The 18,162-nt window shown below is 45.5% G+C and overlaps 1 protein-coding gene across 2 annotated transcripts in view; it reads left to right on the top strand.

Moving 5' to 3' along the window:
• The window catches only part of LIN7C (lin-7 homolog C, crumbs cell polarity complex component), a 298,049-nt gene that overhangs the window by 270,818 nt on the left and 9,069 nt on the right, over nt 1-18,162 (top strand). For both annotated transcript variants that reach the window (XM_063944412.1, XM_063944413.1), the window contains one exon: nt 7,017-7,088. In XM_063944412.1, coding sequence (XP_063800482.1) covers nt 7,017-7,088 — 72 coding nt within the window. The remainder of the gene's footprint in view (nt 1-7,016; nt 7,089-18,162) is intronic.

The following is an 18,162-nucleotide window of genomic DNA, read 5'->3' as shown; positions in this document are numbered from 1 at the left end:
CAGGTCACGCCCCTTTTGAAAGTCCTAAAGTGCCCATGTCTCCTGCGGATCCCGTCTATACCCCATGGTTCTTTGAGCGGCCCAACATCCTCTACGGACTCATAGAAAAGGATTTACCGGTAGGTATTCAAAATCCTATTTTATAAAGGGAAAGAATGATGACCTCACTTCCCCTAGTGTGTGATTGGTGCAATACTTATTATACTCAATCCTTTCTTTACTAAGGTCTAAATATCCAATGCGACCTAATGATTAATTATGTATACATTCCTATGCCCAAATGAAGGAAAATCGCCTTCATAAAATGCATAGAAATAGAAAAAAACCTCTTTATTATATAAACGCCCTACAGTGCTCTGTGGCCTCCACAATGCCGCTGGGTCGCATTGATTGAGGTTGCATTGAGCCAATCCTGGATGGGAGAGGAGGTGGGATATAGACCTCAGCTGGAGTATTTACAGCTATAGCCCAGGGAAAACGGTTTGAATACTTTAGAGAATGTCCTTCAAAATTTGATATTGAGTTTTATATGGCATTGTTAGATATATTAGGTATGTTTTTATCTATTCTGTGCAACCTAGATTCACTGTAGTGTCATATGGATATACAATTGATTTTATATTTTCCTATAATAGACCTTGTTGATCACAAATTTAAGTGTGCAGTGGCCCGTCTGATCGACGCAAGTTGTCTAAGAACTATATCACATGCTGTTTAATTAATGTAATGAAGTTAATTACCCTCAAATTAAGGTATGTGCCCCCCCCCCCTTAGAATGTGATCTTCTATATATGATTATTTTCTCTCTTCCTCCATTCTGGATCTATTGTTCCATTAGCCTATGTTTTCGAAGTGCCTCTGTTTTGTATTGTGATAATATGTTTAATGCTGATTTTTATGAACAAGTGTCCTAAAAATCATGTTCTATGATTGTAGATGTACCCCTGATGGAGTCTCTGTATGAGACGAAACGCGCTGGGTTCTTTATTCATTTACCGTGACCTCTATTAAACAGAGGAGATTGTAAAGGAACATCTGTACATCAATATCTGTGGTGATTTCCAAGTTGTCATTTTTAGGAGGAATTTTCTTCAGAAATGTATACGTGATTATGGACATATATAATGTACATATATATGTATATTTTCTCTAACGTCCTAGTGGATGCTGGGGACTCCGTAAGGACCATGGGGAATAGCGGCTCCGCAGGAGACTGGGCACAGCTAAGAAAGAATTAGGACTACCTGGTGTGCACTGGCTCCTCCCACTATGACCCTCCTCCAGACTTCAGTTAGAATCCTGTGCCCGGCCGAGCTGGATGCACACTAGGGGCTCTCCTGAGCTCCTAGAAAGAAAGTATATGTTAGGTTTTTTATTTTACAGTGAGATCTGCTGGCAACAGACTCACTGCAGCGAGGGACTAAGGGGAGAAGAAGCGAACCTACCTAACTGGTGGTAGCTTGGGCTTCTTAGGCTACTGGACACCATTAGCTCCAGAGGGATCGACCGCATGGAACCGGCCATTGGTGTTCGGTACCGGAGCCGCGCCGCCGGCCCCCTTACAGAGCCAGAAGCAAGAAGAGTCCGGAAAATCGGCGGCAGAAGACATCAGTCTTCACCAAGGTAGCGCACAGCACTGCAGCTGTGCGCCATTGCTCCTCATACACACTTCACACTCCGGTCACTGAGGGTGCAGGGCGCTGGGGGGGGGGGCGCCGCCCTGAGAAGCAATAAATACACCTTGGCTGGCAAATATATCACAATATATAGCCCCAGAGGCTATATATGTGATAAATACCCCTGCCAGAATCCATAAAAAAGCGGGAGAAAAGTCCGCGAAAAAGGGGCTGAGCTATCTCCCTCTGCACACTGGCGCCATTTTTCCCTCACAGTTCCGCTGGAAGGAAGCTCCCTGACTCTCCCCTGCAGTCTACACTACAGAAAAGAGTAAAAAAGAGAGGGGGGGCACTAAATTTAGGCGCAAAATACATATATAGCAGCTATAGGGGATATAATTTAGTTAATCCCTGTATTATATAGCGCTCTGGTGTGTGCTGGCATACTCTCTCTCTGTCTCCCCAAAGGGCTTTGTGGGGTCCTGTCTTCTGTCAGAGCATTCCCTGTGTGTGTGCGGTGTGTCGGTACGGCTGTGTCAATATGTTTGATGAGGAGACTTATGTGGAGGAGGAGCAGGTGCCTATAAATGTGTTGTCACCCCCTGCGGGGCAGACACCGGAGTGGATGGACTTGTGGAAGGAATTACGCGAAAGTGTCGACTCCTTACATAAAAAATTTGACGACATGCCAAATGTGGGGCAGCCGGCTTCTCAGCCCGTGCCTGCCCAGACGTCTCAAAAGTCATCAGGGGCTCTAAAACGCCCGCTACCTCAGGTGACAGACACAGATGTCGACACGGATACTGATACCAGTGTCGACGACGAAGAGACTAATGTAATGTCCAATAGGGCCACTCGTTATATGATTGGGGCAATGAAAAATGTTTTACACATTTCTGAGGTGACCCCAGGTACCACAAAAAAGGGTATTATGTTTGGGGAGAAAAAACTACCAGTAGTTTTTCCCCCTTCTGAAGAATTAAATGACGTGTGTGAACTAGCGTGGGCTTCCCCTGATAAAAATTTTTGTAATTTCAAAAAAATTACTAATGGCGTACCCTTTCCCGCCAGAGGATAGGTCACGTTGGGAAACACCCCCTAAGGTGGATAAAGCACTTACGCGCTTATCAAAAAAGGTGGCACTGCCGTCCCAAGATACGGCCGCCCTAAAGGAACCTGCTGACAGAAAGCAGGAGGCTCTCCAAGATGGTCTTTCAGACTTAGTTTCCACAGCAACAGCTGGGAAGTCGGCATTTTTGCCACATGTCCCCTCACAACCAAAGAGAGCACCGTATTATCAGGTGCAGTCCTTTCGCCCCCAAAAGAGCAGACGGGGTAGAGGCGCGTCCTTTCTGCCCAGAGGCAGAGGTAGGGGGAAAAGAGCTGCAGCATACAGCCACTTCCCAGGAACAAAAGTCCTCCCCCGCTTCATCTGCTAAGTCCGCCGCATGACGCTTGGGCTCAGCAGGCGGAGCCAGGTACGGTGGGGGGCCGTCTCAAAAACTTCAGCAATCAGTGGGCTCGCTCACAGGTAGATCCCTGGATCCTTCAAGTGGTATCTCAGGGGTACAGGCTGGAATTCGAGACATTCCCCCCCCCCCCCCCCCGCCGTTTCCTCAAATCTGCCTTACCAACGACTCCTTCAGAAAGGGAGGCTGTGTTAGAGGCAATTCACAAGCTGTATTCCCAGCAGGTGATAGTCAAGGTGCCCCTACTTCAACAAGGACGGGGTTACTATTCCACAATGTTTGTGGTACCGAAACCGGACGGTTCGGTGAGACCCATTTTAAATTTGAAATCCTTGAACACATATTTGAAAAAATTCAAGTTCAAGATGGAATCGCTCAGGGCGGTTATTGCAAGCCTGGAAGAGGGAGATTACATGGTATCTCTGGACATCAAGGATGCTTACCTGCATGTCCCCATTTACCATCCTCACCAGGAGAACCTCAGATTTGTGGTACAGGATTGTCATTACCAATTCCAGACGTTGCCGTTCGGCCTGTCCACGGCACCGAGGGTATTTACCAAGGTAATGGCCGATATGATGATACTCCTTCGGAAAAAGGGAGTTTTAATTGTCCCATACTTGGACAATCTCCTGATAAGGGCGAGGTCCAGAGAGCAGTTGTTGGTCGGCGTAGCATTATCTCAGGAGATGCTACACCAGCACGGTTGGATTCTGAATATTCCAAAGTCTCAGCTGGTTCCGGCGACACGTATACTGTTCCTAGGGATGATTCTGGACACGGTCCAGAAAAAAGTGTTTCTCCCAGAGGAGAAAGCCGAGGAGCTGTCGTCTCTAGTGAGAGGCCTCCTGAAACCAAAACAGGTGTCTGTGCATCATTGCACGCGAGTCCTGGGAAAGATGGTAGCTTCCTACGAAGCGATTCCATTCGGCAGGTTCCATGCCAGAACTTTTCAGTGGGACCTGTTGGACCAATGGTCCGGATCGCATCTTCAAATGCATCGGTTGATAACCCTGTCTCCAAGGACCAGGGTGTCTCTGCTGTGGTGGCTGCAGAGTGCTCATCTCAGAGAGGGCCGCAGATTCGGAATACAGGACTGGGTCCTGGTGACCACGGATGCCAGCCTTCGGGGCTGGGGGGCAGTCACTCAGGGAAGAAACTTCCAAGGACTTTGGTCGAGTCAGGAGACTTCCCTACACATAAATGTTCTGGAACTGAGGGCCATTTACAATGCCCTAAGTCAAGCAAAGCCCCTGCTTCAAAACCGTCCGGTTCTGATCCAGTCAGACAACATCACGGCGGTCGCCCATGTAAATCGACAGGGCGGCACAAGAAGCAGGGCGGCGATGGCAGAAGCCACAAGGATTCTCCGTTGGGCGGAAAATCACGTGTTAGCACTGTCAGCAGTGTTCATTCCGGGAGTAGACAACTCTGAAGCAGACTTCCTCAGCAGGCACGACCTCCACCCGGGAGAGTGGGGACTTCATCCAGAAGTCTTCCAACTGATTGTAAACCGTTGGGAAAGGCCACAGGTGGACATGATGGCGTCCCGCTTAAACAAAAAGCTGGAAAAATATTGCGCCAGGTCAAGAGACCCTCAGGCGATAGCTGTGGACGCTCTAGTGACACCGTGGGTGTACCGGTCGGTTTATGTGTTCCCTCTTCTTCCTCTCATACCCAAGGTACTGAGGATAATAAGGAGAAGAGGCGTAAGAACTATACTCATTGTTCCGGATTGGCCAAGAAGAGCTTGGTATCCGGAACTTCAAGAAATGATCTCAGAGGACCCATGGCCTCTGCCGCTCAGACAGGACCTGCTGCTGCATGGGGCCCTGTCTGTTCCAAGACTTACCGCGGCTGCGTTTGACGGCATGGCGGTTGAACGCCGGATCCTAAAAGAAAAGGGTATTCCGGAGGAAGTCATTCCTACGCTTATTAAAGCTAGGAAAGATGTAACCGTACAACATTATCACCGCATATGGCGAAAATATGTTGCGTGGTGTGAGGCCAGGAAGGCCCCAACGGAGGAATTCCAGTTAGGTCGATTTCTGCACTTCCTACAGTCGGGGGTGACTATGGGCCTAAAATTGGGTTCCATTAAGGTCCAGATTTCGGCTCTGTCGATTTTCTTCCAAAAAGAACTGGCTTCACTGCCTTAAGTTCAGACATTTGTCAAGGGAGTGCTGCATATTCAGCCTCCTTTTGTGCCCCCAGTGGCACCGTGGGACCTCAACGTGGTGTTGGGTTTCCTAAAGTCACATTGGTCTGAGCCACTCAAAACCGTGGATTTAAAATATCTCACGTGGAAAGTGGTCATGCTTTTGGCCTTGGCTTCGGCAAGGCGTGTGTCAGAATTGGCGGCTTTGTCATGTAAAAGCCCCTATTTGATTTTCCATATGGATAGGGCAGAATTGAGGACTCGTCCCCAATTTCTTCCTAAGGTGGTATCAGCTTTTCACTTGAACCAACCTATCGTGGTGCCTGCGGCTACTAGGGACTTGGAGGACTCCAAGTTACTGGACGTAGTCAGGGCCTTGAAAATTTATGTTTCCAGGATGGCTGGAGTCAGGAAGACTGACTCGCTATTTATCCTGTATGCACCAAACAAGATGGGTGCTCCTGCTTCAAAGCAGACTATTGCTCGCTGGATTTGTAGCACAATTCAGCTTGCGCATTCTGTGGCTGGCCTGCCACAGCCTAAATCTGTAAAAGCCCATTCCACGAGGAAAGTGGGCTCTTCTTGGGCGGCTGCCCGAGGGGTCTCGGCTTTACAACTTTGCCGAGCTGCTACTTGGTCAGGGGCAAACACGTTTGCAAAATTCTACAAATTTGATACCCTGGCTGAGGAGGACCTTGAGTTCTCTCATTCGGTGCTGCAGAGTCATCCGCACTCTCCCGCCCGTTTGGGAGCTTTGGTATAATCCCCATGGTCCTTACGGAGTCCCCAGCATCCAGTAGGACGTTAGAGAAAATAAGATTTTACTCACCGGTAAATCTATTTCTCGTAGTCCGTAGTGGATGCTGGGCGCCCGTCCCAAGTGCGGACTGTCTGCAATACTTGTGTATAGTTATTGTTAACTAAAAGGGTTATTGTTGAGCCATCTGTTGAGAGGCTCTGTTATGTTCATACTGTTAACTGGGTATAATATCACGAGTTATACGGTGTGATTGGTGTGGCTGGTATGAGTCTTACCCGGGATTCAAAATCCTTTCCTTATTGTGTCAGCTCTTCCGGGCACCGTATCCTTACTGAAGTCTGGAGGAGGGTCATAGTGGGAGGAGCCAGTGCACACCAGGTAGTCCTAATTCTTTCTTAGCTGTGCCCAGTCTCTTGCGGAGCCGCTATTCCCCATGGTCCTTACGGAGTCCCCAGCATCCACTACGGACTACGAGAAATAGATTTACCGGTGAGTAAAATCTTATTATTCCAGAGGCGGCACTCCGTCAATAAACAAGCAAAGACCCAATGCGGGGAGGGCGGAGGCAGCCGGCGTTGTAGTAACTGGGGGCTTGTTGCCCCTGTTTTCCGGGAGTGGCGAGGTCAAGTACTGTGATGCTGTTGCAGTTTCCCTGGCGTCGCTAGCACCCTCTGCAACTGCAAGTCTGAGTAAGGTCAGATTTACCGTGTCTTGCATTTGCATTCATAAGGATCGTAATGCAAAACTAAGAGCAGCTTTACAGTTGCGATCCAACCTGAATAAGACCCAAAGTACGTTAGTCAGATGTCACTGACTTGGGTACATGGGATGAGTTTTTACAGAAACATGGCAGCATTCAGCAAGCAACTTCTGAATGTCATCCACAGAAGGGTCACATAATCCAGCCTTTGCAATAACATTTTAATTTATAGATCTATGCTGAATAGCAAAGTTTTTGTTTGTTCTAATTTATGAAGATTTGTGTTTATATTTCTTGTTTTTGTTTTATCAAGGTCTATGAACATGTCTATGAGACAGTGGATATCAATAGCACCCCAGAAGTGCGAGCCAATGCCACTGCTAAGGTAAAATACTCATAGAGCAATGACCCTTTCCATGTAAATGTTTTATTTCCATACATCCTCTGCTTCCAGTAGCCTATTTCAGTAGAGTTCTCTCTGCACCATGTTGGTAAATGCAAACCTATCGGCTTACCTACTATTCCACTAACATGTTCTTCCAGACTGGATAGTAGAACCGCTCACGTGCCACTGTGCTGTCACTATCTACATATTACTTTCTGTGTAGAAGTTTTCAGTAAGTCGTAACAACCAGCACAATGATAGTAATTTAGTTTAATGAAACTCTGTGCTGACATGTTTTTTGAATGGTTTTCAGACTATGGGACAGATGTATTAATCTGGAGAAGGCATAAGGAAGTGATAAACCAGTGATAAATGCACCAGCCAATCAGCTCCAATATGTAAATTAACAGTTAGGAGCTGAATGGCTGGTGCGTTTATCACCTTACACTTATCACTGGTTTATCACTTCCTTATGCTGTCTCCAGGCTTAATACATCTGCCCCTATGTTAGATCCACATGAAGATAGCAAACCTCTATATACGTTTGCAGTCTGTTGGTTTAAACATACGTCATATGCTGTTAAATGCAGGGGCTTAGCATGATGTTTTCATTTATATAATCTGGACACATACTGTATCTTTGGATAAATGAATAGTGCTGTGGATTAAAGCCTACTGTGCACTGATAGATAATGTTGTTATTATAAAAGACTTTTTTGAATACAAACAATATAAAATAGTGGGAAGATATGTTTGACTCATTCAGTTTAAAATAAACTGTTTTGAGTTTAACTTTGCCCCCCCCCCTAGTGTCTAATAAGCAGGGATTCTTATGGAGCTACTGTTACTGTACTGTGAGGGCCAGGTCCATCTTTGTGTGCAGGGGTGTATCTTCCTATTGGCCAGGATGGCACTTGCCAGGGGCGCCGGCCAAGGAGGGGGCGCTGCCCGGCAGTGCTACCTGCGCCAGGGTGTAGAATGACATAGTAGTTCTTACTACATCCCTTAGCAGTGCTCATCCACTGCCGGACTCTCAGAAGCGTATTGCACTCTGACACTCTCTGTGACTACAGTCACAATGATGGTGAATATAGCCGGGGAGTGAGGCACTTCCAGGTATGGGGGAGGGGCGAGGCACTTCCTCTTCCTCATCCGCTCCCCTTCTCATTGGTCCCACGCGGTCTGTCACCAAGCACCAGCCACTACAATCAGCACCAGTCAGCAGTGCAGCATGAGCATACCTGTACATTTTCTGCGGTACCGTAGCTGCACTGTATGGTCTATCCTGTCAGTCTGGATCACAGCTTACAAAGAGCTCTGTATGGAGAGGTATCTAGACCAGTGACTGCCTGTCCAACTCTGTTGAGACTACAAGTCCCAGCACACCTTGTCAACTGAATTTGCTTAGACATGTACTGCCATCACACCTAGAGAGGGTTTTTTAACTGTATGTATGAGTGGATACAGTATATCCCCTCAGTGTTCCTGCCTGCACCATCCTTGTAACTGCCCCCTCAGTGACCCTGCCCTTACACTCCTGTAATTTCCTGTGTCCCTGCCCGCACCCTTCCCATAATTCCTCCTCAGTGTCCCTGCCCACACCCTCCCCGTAATTCCCTCTCAGTGTCCCTGACCTCAGCCTATCTGTAACTCCCCCCTTTGTGTCCCTGGGTGGGGGGCGCCAGTTCCTTACTTTGCCAGGGGCGCTCAGACCCCTAGATACACCCCTGTTTGTGTGTTCCCAAATATTCCGCGCCCCCCTCACATGTTTGCTGGTCTAGCTACTGTGGTGCATTGCACAACTCGCCTCTGCTGATGCCGTGACATTTTCTCATTAGTAACTATAACACCACATGGTGCTGTTTAACAACTCATTGTCAATGTTAAGTAAACTGAGTGATGTTATGAAACCATATTAAGAGGACAAGAACAACAGCGGTCATATTGTTAATTCACCACTGGATGGCAGTATGTTTTTCATTATTTTTTTTCTACCGATTGGCATATCTTTTTAAGGCTGTATGGATTAAACGGGGCTTAAACGTTGGTACGAATTGATCTAAAATACAAAAAGGATTTTTTGACATTTACAAACGTGTACATGAAAAACCTCCCAAGATCTTATATTGTAGATACAATGTTCTTTGTAAAGGAGGCCATACACTTCTGCAACTACTCCGAGGGAGAAGTCGCATAAGATTTCCCTTGAACCGCCCGGCAGCTTCCCAGGCGGCAGGATTGCATACAATTCTTTTGTATACGATGTATCGTATGCGTTCCCAGCCATGCCTGCGGGATCCGATATATCTATAGTGCAGTACTTCCGATATTGGGGCTCCGATCCGATGCTCACTGGACCACGGATCGGAGGTAAAGCACATGCGATTTTACCAGTTTTCATCCGATTTATCGGCATCTGAGGAAATCTGGCAAAATCGCACTAGTGAGGACTTTGAAAAGAGAGAAAGGAATCAACTTCGTAACAGCAGCACTCTTTCCCTTCCACAAGAAAAAAATATTTTTAGTTTTAATTACAACATGAATACTTTATTGATAAACCGTATAAAATCTAGAAGAAAGTTCAATACCCATATGTGATCTGTGTTTCTTTAATATTATCACATATGATGTATTATATGTCCCCCTTATATAGGGGTCATGCAGAGTGAAATATAAAATTTGATAGAAATAGAATAACGTGTAGAAAACAAAATAAAGAATAATAGTTTCGTGTAAATAAAATGTGATTTAAAAGAAAATGCGTGTGCACTGTCTTTTATTCTGTGTAATAATTTATACCTGTGATGTTTCAGATTTATTGTTCTTCTTTTGAATGATCACTAGATTATTTTGAGCAGTGATGTCTAGTGAAGGTTACAAATGTAACAATATTGTGCCTGATATTTATGAATTCATCATTCAGTAGTTTTAAATGTTACATTTGTTACTCTCCTGTAGCGAAATAGAGACGTTTCTAACAACACTGCAATATCAGGTATATTCTTGGTTTCTATATGCTGGATAATTCCAACTATTGAACCAGCTATTAGTTTCTATATGCTGGATAATTCCAGCTGTTGATACACGTTAAACCTAGGGATTGTGCAAAAATAAATGCCTGTTTTCCTTACATATTTTAGATAGATATAAAGCAGACTTAATTGCTGTTGTGTTGTTCCTTCCTCATATATCCAGATAACAGTACTTTCTACTGCATGTTCATACAGGGCCGGATCTAGGCGTGGCTTCAAAGAAGGGGCATGGCCAGTTATGCCCCCTGTAGCTGTGCCCTCAGCAGTTGTGCCCCCAGTAGCACTGATCACCCCCAAAAAAAAACCCCATACTTAAAATCCCCGCTCCTGTTTCCAGACCGCTGCTGTCCTCCGTCTCCGGCTGGCTGCGCCGCTCTTCGGATCTATGGGAGAGACCCCCATAGCACAGCATAGACACTAGAGGTCAATTATGACCGCTACCGCCTATGTGCCGGTCCCACAATGCCGTGCGGTGCGCGATGCCATCATTGTGCACCGCACAGCACCGGGGGGCACCACCAGTAGCGGATCTTGCCACGGCGGTGGCTCCCTCCGGAAGGCGGTGCCCCGGGCAAAAATCCTGCGTGGCCGTAGCAAGATCCGCTACTGTGTTCATACATATATATATGTATATGTATATATATGTATATGTATATATCTATATATCACAAGGTGATATTATGTTGAATAACATGGGTGTACACTTTAATACCACTTTATGGCTTATTCTCTCACATTTGAGTTTTTATTGTGAATTCACCAATGTTTTCACATATAAGTAGCTATGTTGCTAACGGCTCAATCTCAGATTCATGTAATCAGGAAACTCTACCCCACAAGTGTCAGTATTTTACATATGAATGGATGGATACACAGTAGCTTTATAAAGTCACTGTTCTGTAAGAGAACTCTAATTATAGGCTGGATAATTATGTAGGAATCATGGCATTGCATGTGGAGGTTTATATTCACCTAATCACATCTATATTGCTAGCGTTGATCTCACTTGCTACATTCTTAACAGCAAACTATTACTGAAAACACAGGATTAAACATTTCCTATTATGACAGTACAGACAGTGCACAGCGATGCCTATACGCATTTCGCTTAAACGAAGCTTCGAAATCTGAAACAACACAGGTATACATTATTACACAGAATAAAAGACAGTGCACAAGCATTTCCTTTTAAATCACATTTTATTTACACTAAACAATGTTTCTTTATTTTGTTTTCTACACGTTATTCTATTTCTGTCAAATTTTATATTTTGTCTCTGCATGACCCCTATATATAAGGGGGACATATAATACATCATATGCTCACGGTGGGGGACAGAGAATATAAACTTGCACTTTTGCGGATGACCTGTTAGCTGTCATTTCGAACCCGGTGGTTTCTGTCCCCAACCTGATGTCCGAATTTAATAGATTTGGCGCCTTATCGGATTTTAAAATTATTCTTTCTAAGTCAGTGGCAGTGACTGTATCGGCGCCCTCCCAGGCCTTTGACGACCTTAAACAATCTTTCCCTTTCCACTGGCATCCCTCTAGCTTTAAATACTTGGAGGTCATTTTGAATAAGGATCTTACACGCCTTTTTGATGCGAACTTTAAAAAATGACTCGCCACATTACGTTCCGGGACTGGGGCAACAGGAAACTTTCCTGGTTGGGAAGGCTCAGTGTAATTAAAATGAACGTTTTGGCCAGGGTCCTCTATCTCCTCCAGGCGCTCTCAATCTCCATTCCCAAAACTTGGTTCCGGGACTTGCACAATTTAGTCAGGGATTTTGTTTGGGGTGACAAAAGGCCTCGTTTCCAACATGCCATACTTTTCCGCCGTAAACACATGGGTGGTCTCCAGCTACCACATTTCTCACTATAGTATGATGCTATAGTACTCCATAGGATTATGGAATGGTCAAGCTCACACGACACCAAACAATGGGTACTTATAGAGGATGCAGCTTTATCCGCTCCCATAGCTTACTATCCATGGCGCTCAAAGATACCCATTATTGCACACCCCACCATTGGCCCTACACTCTTACGCTGGAATAGACTCAGAATTCTCCCGCACATTTCCTCCAAACACTCTCCTCTGACTCCACTATTTTATAACCCAGATTTTCCTCCGGCTGTCTCAGGACGGGGGTTTGACTCTTGGAAACTAATGGGGGTGGAGCTTGTCGACCAGCTGGTGGAGCGTGGTGAGATTATCCCCTTCCCTTCGATGCAATCGAAATGGAGTCTCCCTCCATCGGCGATCTGGAAATACCTCCAGCTGAAGCACTTTGCCTTGGGAAGTAATATCCGTCCAAATCTGATTAGATCTTTGACGGCCTTCGAGACCATGTGCTCGAACTCATCTCGCCCGACGCATTTTCTCTCAATATGTTATCGATCTCTGATTAAGAATAGTTTCCCAGATCTCCCCAAATATACCAGGGACTGGGGTCGTAACCTTCAGTTTGAATTATCAGAGGATGACGAAAAAAAGTTTTCAAGCCACCTTTTGTAAGCTCTACTAGTTATTCAGTCATTGAAAAACAATTCAGAGTCTTATCACGATGGTACAGGTGCCCCCAAACATTGGCCAAAATGTTTCCTGACGTACCGGACACGTGCTGGAGATGCAAAAACGGCACGGGATCTCCGATGCATATCTGGTGGGACTGTTGTTCTCTTCGCCCCTTCTGGAACAAAGTTACCGCAATTTCGAGGCTGATTGTGGGTCCGGAGGTTCCCTCCGAGCCTGCCTTCTGGCTTCTCAACTTGATTACATGTCCCCTGTCAACCTACAAAAACTCTCGTTATTGAAGTTTCTGAATAGTGCTGCTAAAGCGGTCATTCCGACTCACTGGCGTTCTACTACACCACCTACTGTGAAGGAATGGGTTGCTAGAATGGACTGGTATATGTCCATGTAGGAATTGCGAGTAACTCAGGATAGCCATCGGAGATTCACGTCTATTTGGTCCCCCTGGTTGGAGTTCAAGTCCCCACAGACATACCCGACATTAGTGTCTTGAACGTGAGCCCTTCACACTGACTTCTACTTCTAGAATCTACCGGACTTATCGTTATGCAGAGTTTGGTGCCTACATTTTTGCTCTTTGGTCCGAGTGGACAAAGGAAAGACCACACTGTCGTCCCCCCCCCCTTCCCCTCTCTCTGATTCCCTATTTCTTCTCTCCTGCTTTCTCTTCTGTCCTCTTTTCTTTTCATGTTTTTGTAACGTAATGCAATGTTTAAACAGATTATAACCGAGTGATGTTTGGCTTGACTGAAGGTACTGATATATTCTTATAGGCATTCAATCTTCATCTATGGGTATAACGCTTCCGTCTATTTGTCATTGCCTCGTTCATTGGATTGTAATTTCTGGTACTACCGATCAAATGTATGCTGTTTTCTTTAATTTGTTATAAATCAGTAAACATTTATTGAAGAAAGAAAATAATACATCATATGTGCTAATATTAAAGAAACACATATCACATATGGGTATTGAACTTTCTTCTAGATTTTATTCGGTTTATCAATAAAGTATTCATGTTGTAATTAAAAAGAAAAATATTAATTTCTTGTGGAAGGGAAAGAGTGCTGCTGTTACGAAGTTGATTCCTTTCTCTCTTTCCAAAGTCCTCATACCTGTATGTACATTGAATCAGCAAGCAGCACCATCTATACGTGCTTTATGTTAAAACATTCTTTTTGTTAACAGAAAATATCACGTGACCTATATTCCCTATAGATTATCTATTATCAAATAGAATTCAAAAATCGCACTAGTGTATGGGCACCTTTTATATGAAGCAGCGGAAAATGATTGCCCTCCATCAGGCATTTTACCTTGCTGGTAACTTGGGCAAAAAGCCAGCGTTTAGTAAATTAAATCCCCAGGAGTCTGAGACATGTCACCAAAACATTAAACCTGATACTTATACATTGGCCTGACTGGTGTTTCAGTTGTTTTTTAATAAGCATTTCTCTTCTTAAACAATAACATTATCAGTTTTCCTGCAGGCAATCGCCTCATAACCTTGGGAGACCTGCAGTTCAAGAATAGTTTTCCGGTTTCCAGCCTAACAAAAGATTATGGGTTGCAATTATGGGTGAAGCTACACGTGTAGCACCTTGTGGTTGACAGGGGAAAGTATTTAAAAGCCACATGAACACAGTAATAACAGGATTTCATTACATTATTATTGAAATCCAAAGGTGGTGTTATTTTAAATGTATCATCTCGAAAATACATTATGTGTGTGTATGTGTATATATATATATATATATATATATATATATATATATATATATATATATATATATAAGCAGAAACCTAGGCGCTGTAGTACAGACGTGCAGTGGAAGTTATAAAGAACACTCTTTAACCCTTTTAAGAGTAGCAGCTCATAATACAAGATCAGTGTATGGTGTACACATAGATAAAAATAGGTAGTGGAGAAAATAAGCGCTAATGAGTGTAATAATTATAACGGAAATACTCAGGTGGGTGAAGTTATGGCCTTGGACACTTATCTGGTAAGTGAGAACTTCCAGCCGATGTTCATCATTTAAGATTAACATGTAAAAAGAAAAGAACAGCAAACATAGTGTGTATCGTTCATGGATTAAAATGATGTCATTTGCAATATAGGGCAAGAAATTAGGGAACTTGCTTATTCCCAATAAAATGTAATCTGTAGCTCAGACTTCACAACATAAAATACAGATTTAATGAACAATAACATAAAAACGGCTAGACAACACACGTACAAGATTTAAAATTATAAAAGCTTATCTGTCCATCATAGGAATAGGGACTGTTAGTTAAGAAAGAGTGCATACTGTCAGGGTTGTGTGGTACAAACACCCTGTGATATACATCCAGTGCCTACTGCATTTGTTATATCTATTATTATCACATATAGCCATACTGAGTATTACTTTGTATTGCTAGTCCAGTGCAGTTTATGGTACATAATTTCTGCATGGTACGCTTGTGACTATATACGTGTGTGTGCATGTAGCTGCTGTGTGGTTGCCTTATTGCAGGGTATTTCACTCAGCGTGCTATTCCTATATTACTATACCTGTGGGGGCCAAATGTTTCAGGTTTTTTTCTGATAATATAGGTTTGTTTCACAAGATATGCTACTGGAGTATATTTTCTTGTGAATTATAGTCACCATATGTTCTATTCCTATTGAACACTCGGTCTGTGCCAGCTTCGGCTGTTTCTCTGAGAGTTCTTATTAGGTATAGTGCTGCTACAAAATTAAAAATATCTTTTTGTACCGGGTTGCCCATTACTGTGCGCATTATGTCTGCTTCACGTGGCAACGACGTTGGGGCCTCTCCCACACTGCGTGGTAGTGAGGCCACTGACGGCATGGAGGATAATTTAGCAGCTGAGAGTTCAGGCTCAGGGGCTTCCCTGCCCCCCAGTGGGTCAGTAGCGCTCGGGGCAACTCAAGATCCACCTTGGGCTACATTTTCCACATTGTTAAACACGCTTGTAACTAAATTAACGCCCCCTGTGGGACCACCTGTGCCGCTATCACAGATTATGGTCCCCGCTGTGAACCCGCCATGGGCGGATGAGTTTTCCACACAGTTACAGCATTTGAACCGATCCATGTCCAAATCTAAGGGTCACTCTCGCCCGCATAAGACTAAGTCGTCTTCTAAAACGGCCATTGTCTCCTCCCGATCTGCGGCCTTAACTGATACGTCCTCTGAGGAGGACGGTGCTTATACTGACCCCTCGGACACTGACGCTGATGTTTCAGATGGGGAGGGGAAATCGTCCGTGGATGTCCCGGATTTAATTGAGGCGATACGGCTCATTCTTCAGGTGGCTGATGACTCTGAGCCTGAGACAGTCTCCAAAAAACCTGATGGGTTTAAGCGTAAGAAGGTTGTTAAGCAGGTTCTACCCTACTCTAAACACCTGATTGACATACGTCAGGAATCCAGGGAAAATCCGGGGACAAAGTTTACACCGAATAAGAGACTGTTGGCTCGCTATCCTCTCTCTGCGGAGGTGTATAAAAGTTATGAAACCCCTCCGCCTGTAGATTCTCATGTGGCGCGTATGGTTGTTTCCTCTGCCCTGCCCATAACTACCGTTACCTCTCTGAAGGAACCGACGGATCATTGGGTGGAGAGCTGTTTAAAAGTAATTTATACCCTGTCTGGGGCTGTTCAAAGGCCAACTATTGCAGCGACTTGGACTGCTGAAGCTGTTGAGGCGTGGGCTCAGGAACTTGAGGTGGAACTGCCTTCTGATGTTTCTGAGCATGCTCGACAATGTGTCTCGTATATTGCCACGGCTTCTCTGTACCTTAAGGAGGCGGCCTCCGATGCCGGGTTGCTTGCGGCCAAGGCTGCTACTGCATCCGTTTTGGCCAGACGTATCCTTTGGTTGAAATCCTGGTCGGTGGATTTGGATTCCAGAAAAACCCTGGAGGTTCTTCCTTTCAAGGGAGACATTCTCTTTGGAGAAAATCTCGATAAGATTGTGGCTGACCTGGCTACAGCTAAAACAGCCTGCCTGCCTAGTACGGCTCCTTCCGCATAGAAGGCTAAAAGTACTTTCCCTCGGCACTTTCGTACTCCAGGTAAAGCAAAAAGTCAGGCGTACCCAAAGCAAGCCCGTTCTTCCAGACCTGCCCAGCCCAGACCGAAGCGTGCTTGGGCCGCCCGTCAGCCAGCTTCAAAAACTGATAAGCCTGTCGCATGATGGGGCGGGCCTCCCCATGGGGGATCCCAGGGTGGGGGGCCAACTTCTAGGTATTACCCAGGAATGGTTGAAGACCACTTCAGATACCTGGGTGAGGGAAGTCGTTGCTCGAGGTTACGCCATACCCTTCAAGAATCGCCCCCCTCATCAGTTTTGCTTAACAGATATGCCTCAGGATCCGGCAAAAGCAAACACGTTGCACTCGGTGGTACATTCCCTCCTGTCCACAGGAGTGGTGGTACAGGTGCCTCTGGCAAAGAGGGGCAAGGGGTTCTATTCACCGCTGTTTCTAGTCTTGAAACCGAACGGGTCCTCGCGGCCCATTCTCAATCTGAAGTCCTTGAACAAGCATGTGCAAATTTCCAAGTTCTGTATGGAAACGCTGCACTCTATTGTTCTGGCCATGGAGCCTGGGGACTATATGGTCTCCCTGGACATACAGGATGCCTACCTACATATTCCTATTGCGGTATCACATAAGCAGTACCTGCGGTTTGCAGTGGGCAACCTTCATTACCAATTTCGGATGTTACCTTTTGGTTTGACAACTGCTCTGCGAGTCTTCACCAAAGTTATGGCGGTCATGATGACCGCGCTACGCCATCAAGGGGTCAGGATACTACCATACCTAGACGATTTGTTAATCCTGGCGAGTTCCCCAGCTCTTCTCCTATGTCATCTCGATTTGACAATCCAGTGCATGGAAGCCCACGGGTGGCTGATCAACTGGATGAAATCCTCCCTGGTTCCGGCTCAGAGCATGGTACACCTGGGAGCGTTATTGGACACCCACAACCAGCGGTTTTTCCTGTCTCAGGAGAAAGTCCTGAAGCTCCGGGACAAGATTCAATGCTTCCTATCTCGTCCGCAAGTGTCTATTCATTCGGCAATGCAAGTGCTAGGTCTCATGGTGTCGGCTTTCGACATGGTGGAGTATGTTCAATTCCATTCTCACCCTCTACAGAAGTTGATTCTGTCCAAGTGGAACGGTCTGCCTCACCGGTTAAGATCTCACATGATCTCCCTATCTCTGGAGGTCCGTCCGTCTGTCACTGAGCTGGTGGCTTCAGGCCCAACGATTGGGCAGGAGCCATCCCTTTTGCATATCCGACTGGGTCCTGTTGACGACGGATGCCAGTCTGCGAGGTTGGGGTGCGGTGTTGGAACAACACTGTCTCCAGGGTCGGTGGACCGAGGAGGAGTCTCTACTCCCGATAAACATTCTGGAACTGCGGGCAGTGTTCAATGTATTGACAATGGCCCAGCATCTGATACAGAACAGACCTGTTCAA

This window comes from Pseudophryne corroboree, chromosome 11 (assembly GCF_028390025.1).
Source record: "Pseudophryne corroboree isolate aPseCor3 chromosome 11, aPseCor3.hap2, whole genome shotgun sequence".
In the NCBI taxonomy this organism is placed as follows: Eukaryota; Metazoa; Chordata; class Amphibia; order Anura; family Myobatrachidae; genus Pseudophryne; species Pseudophryne corroboree.
This window is presented reverse-complemented; position numbering and strand designations above follow the sequence as displayed.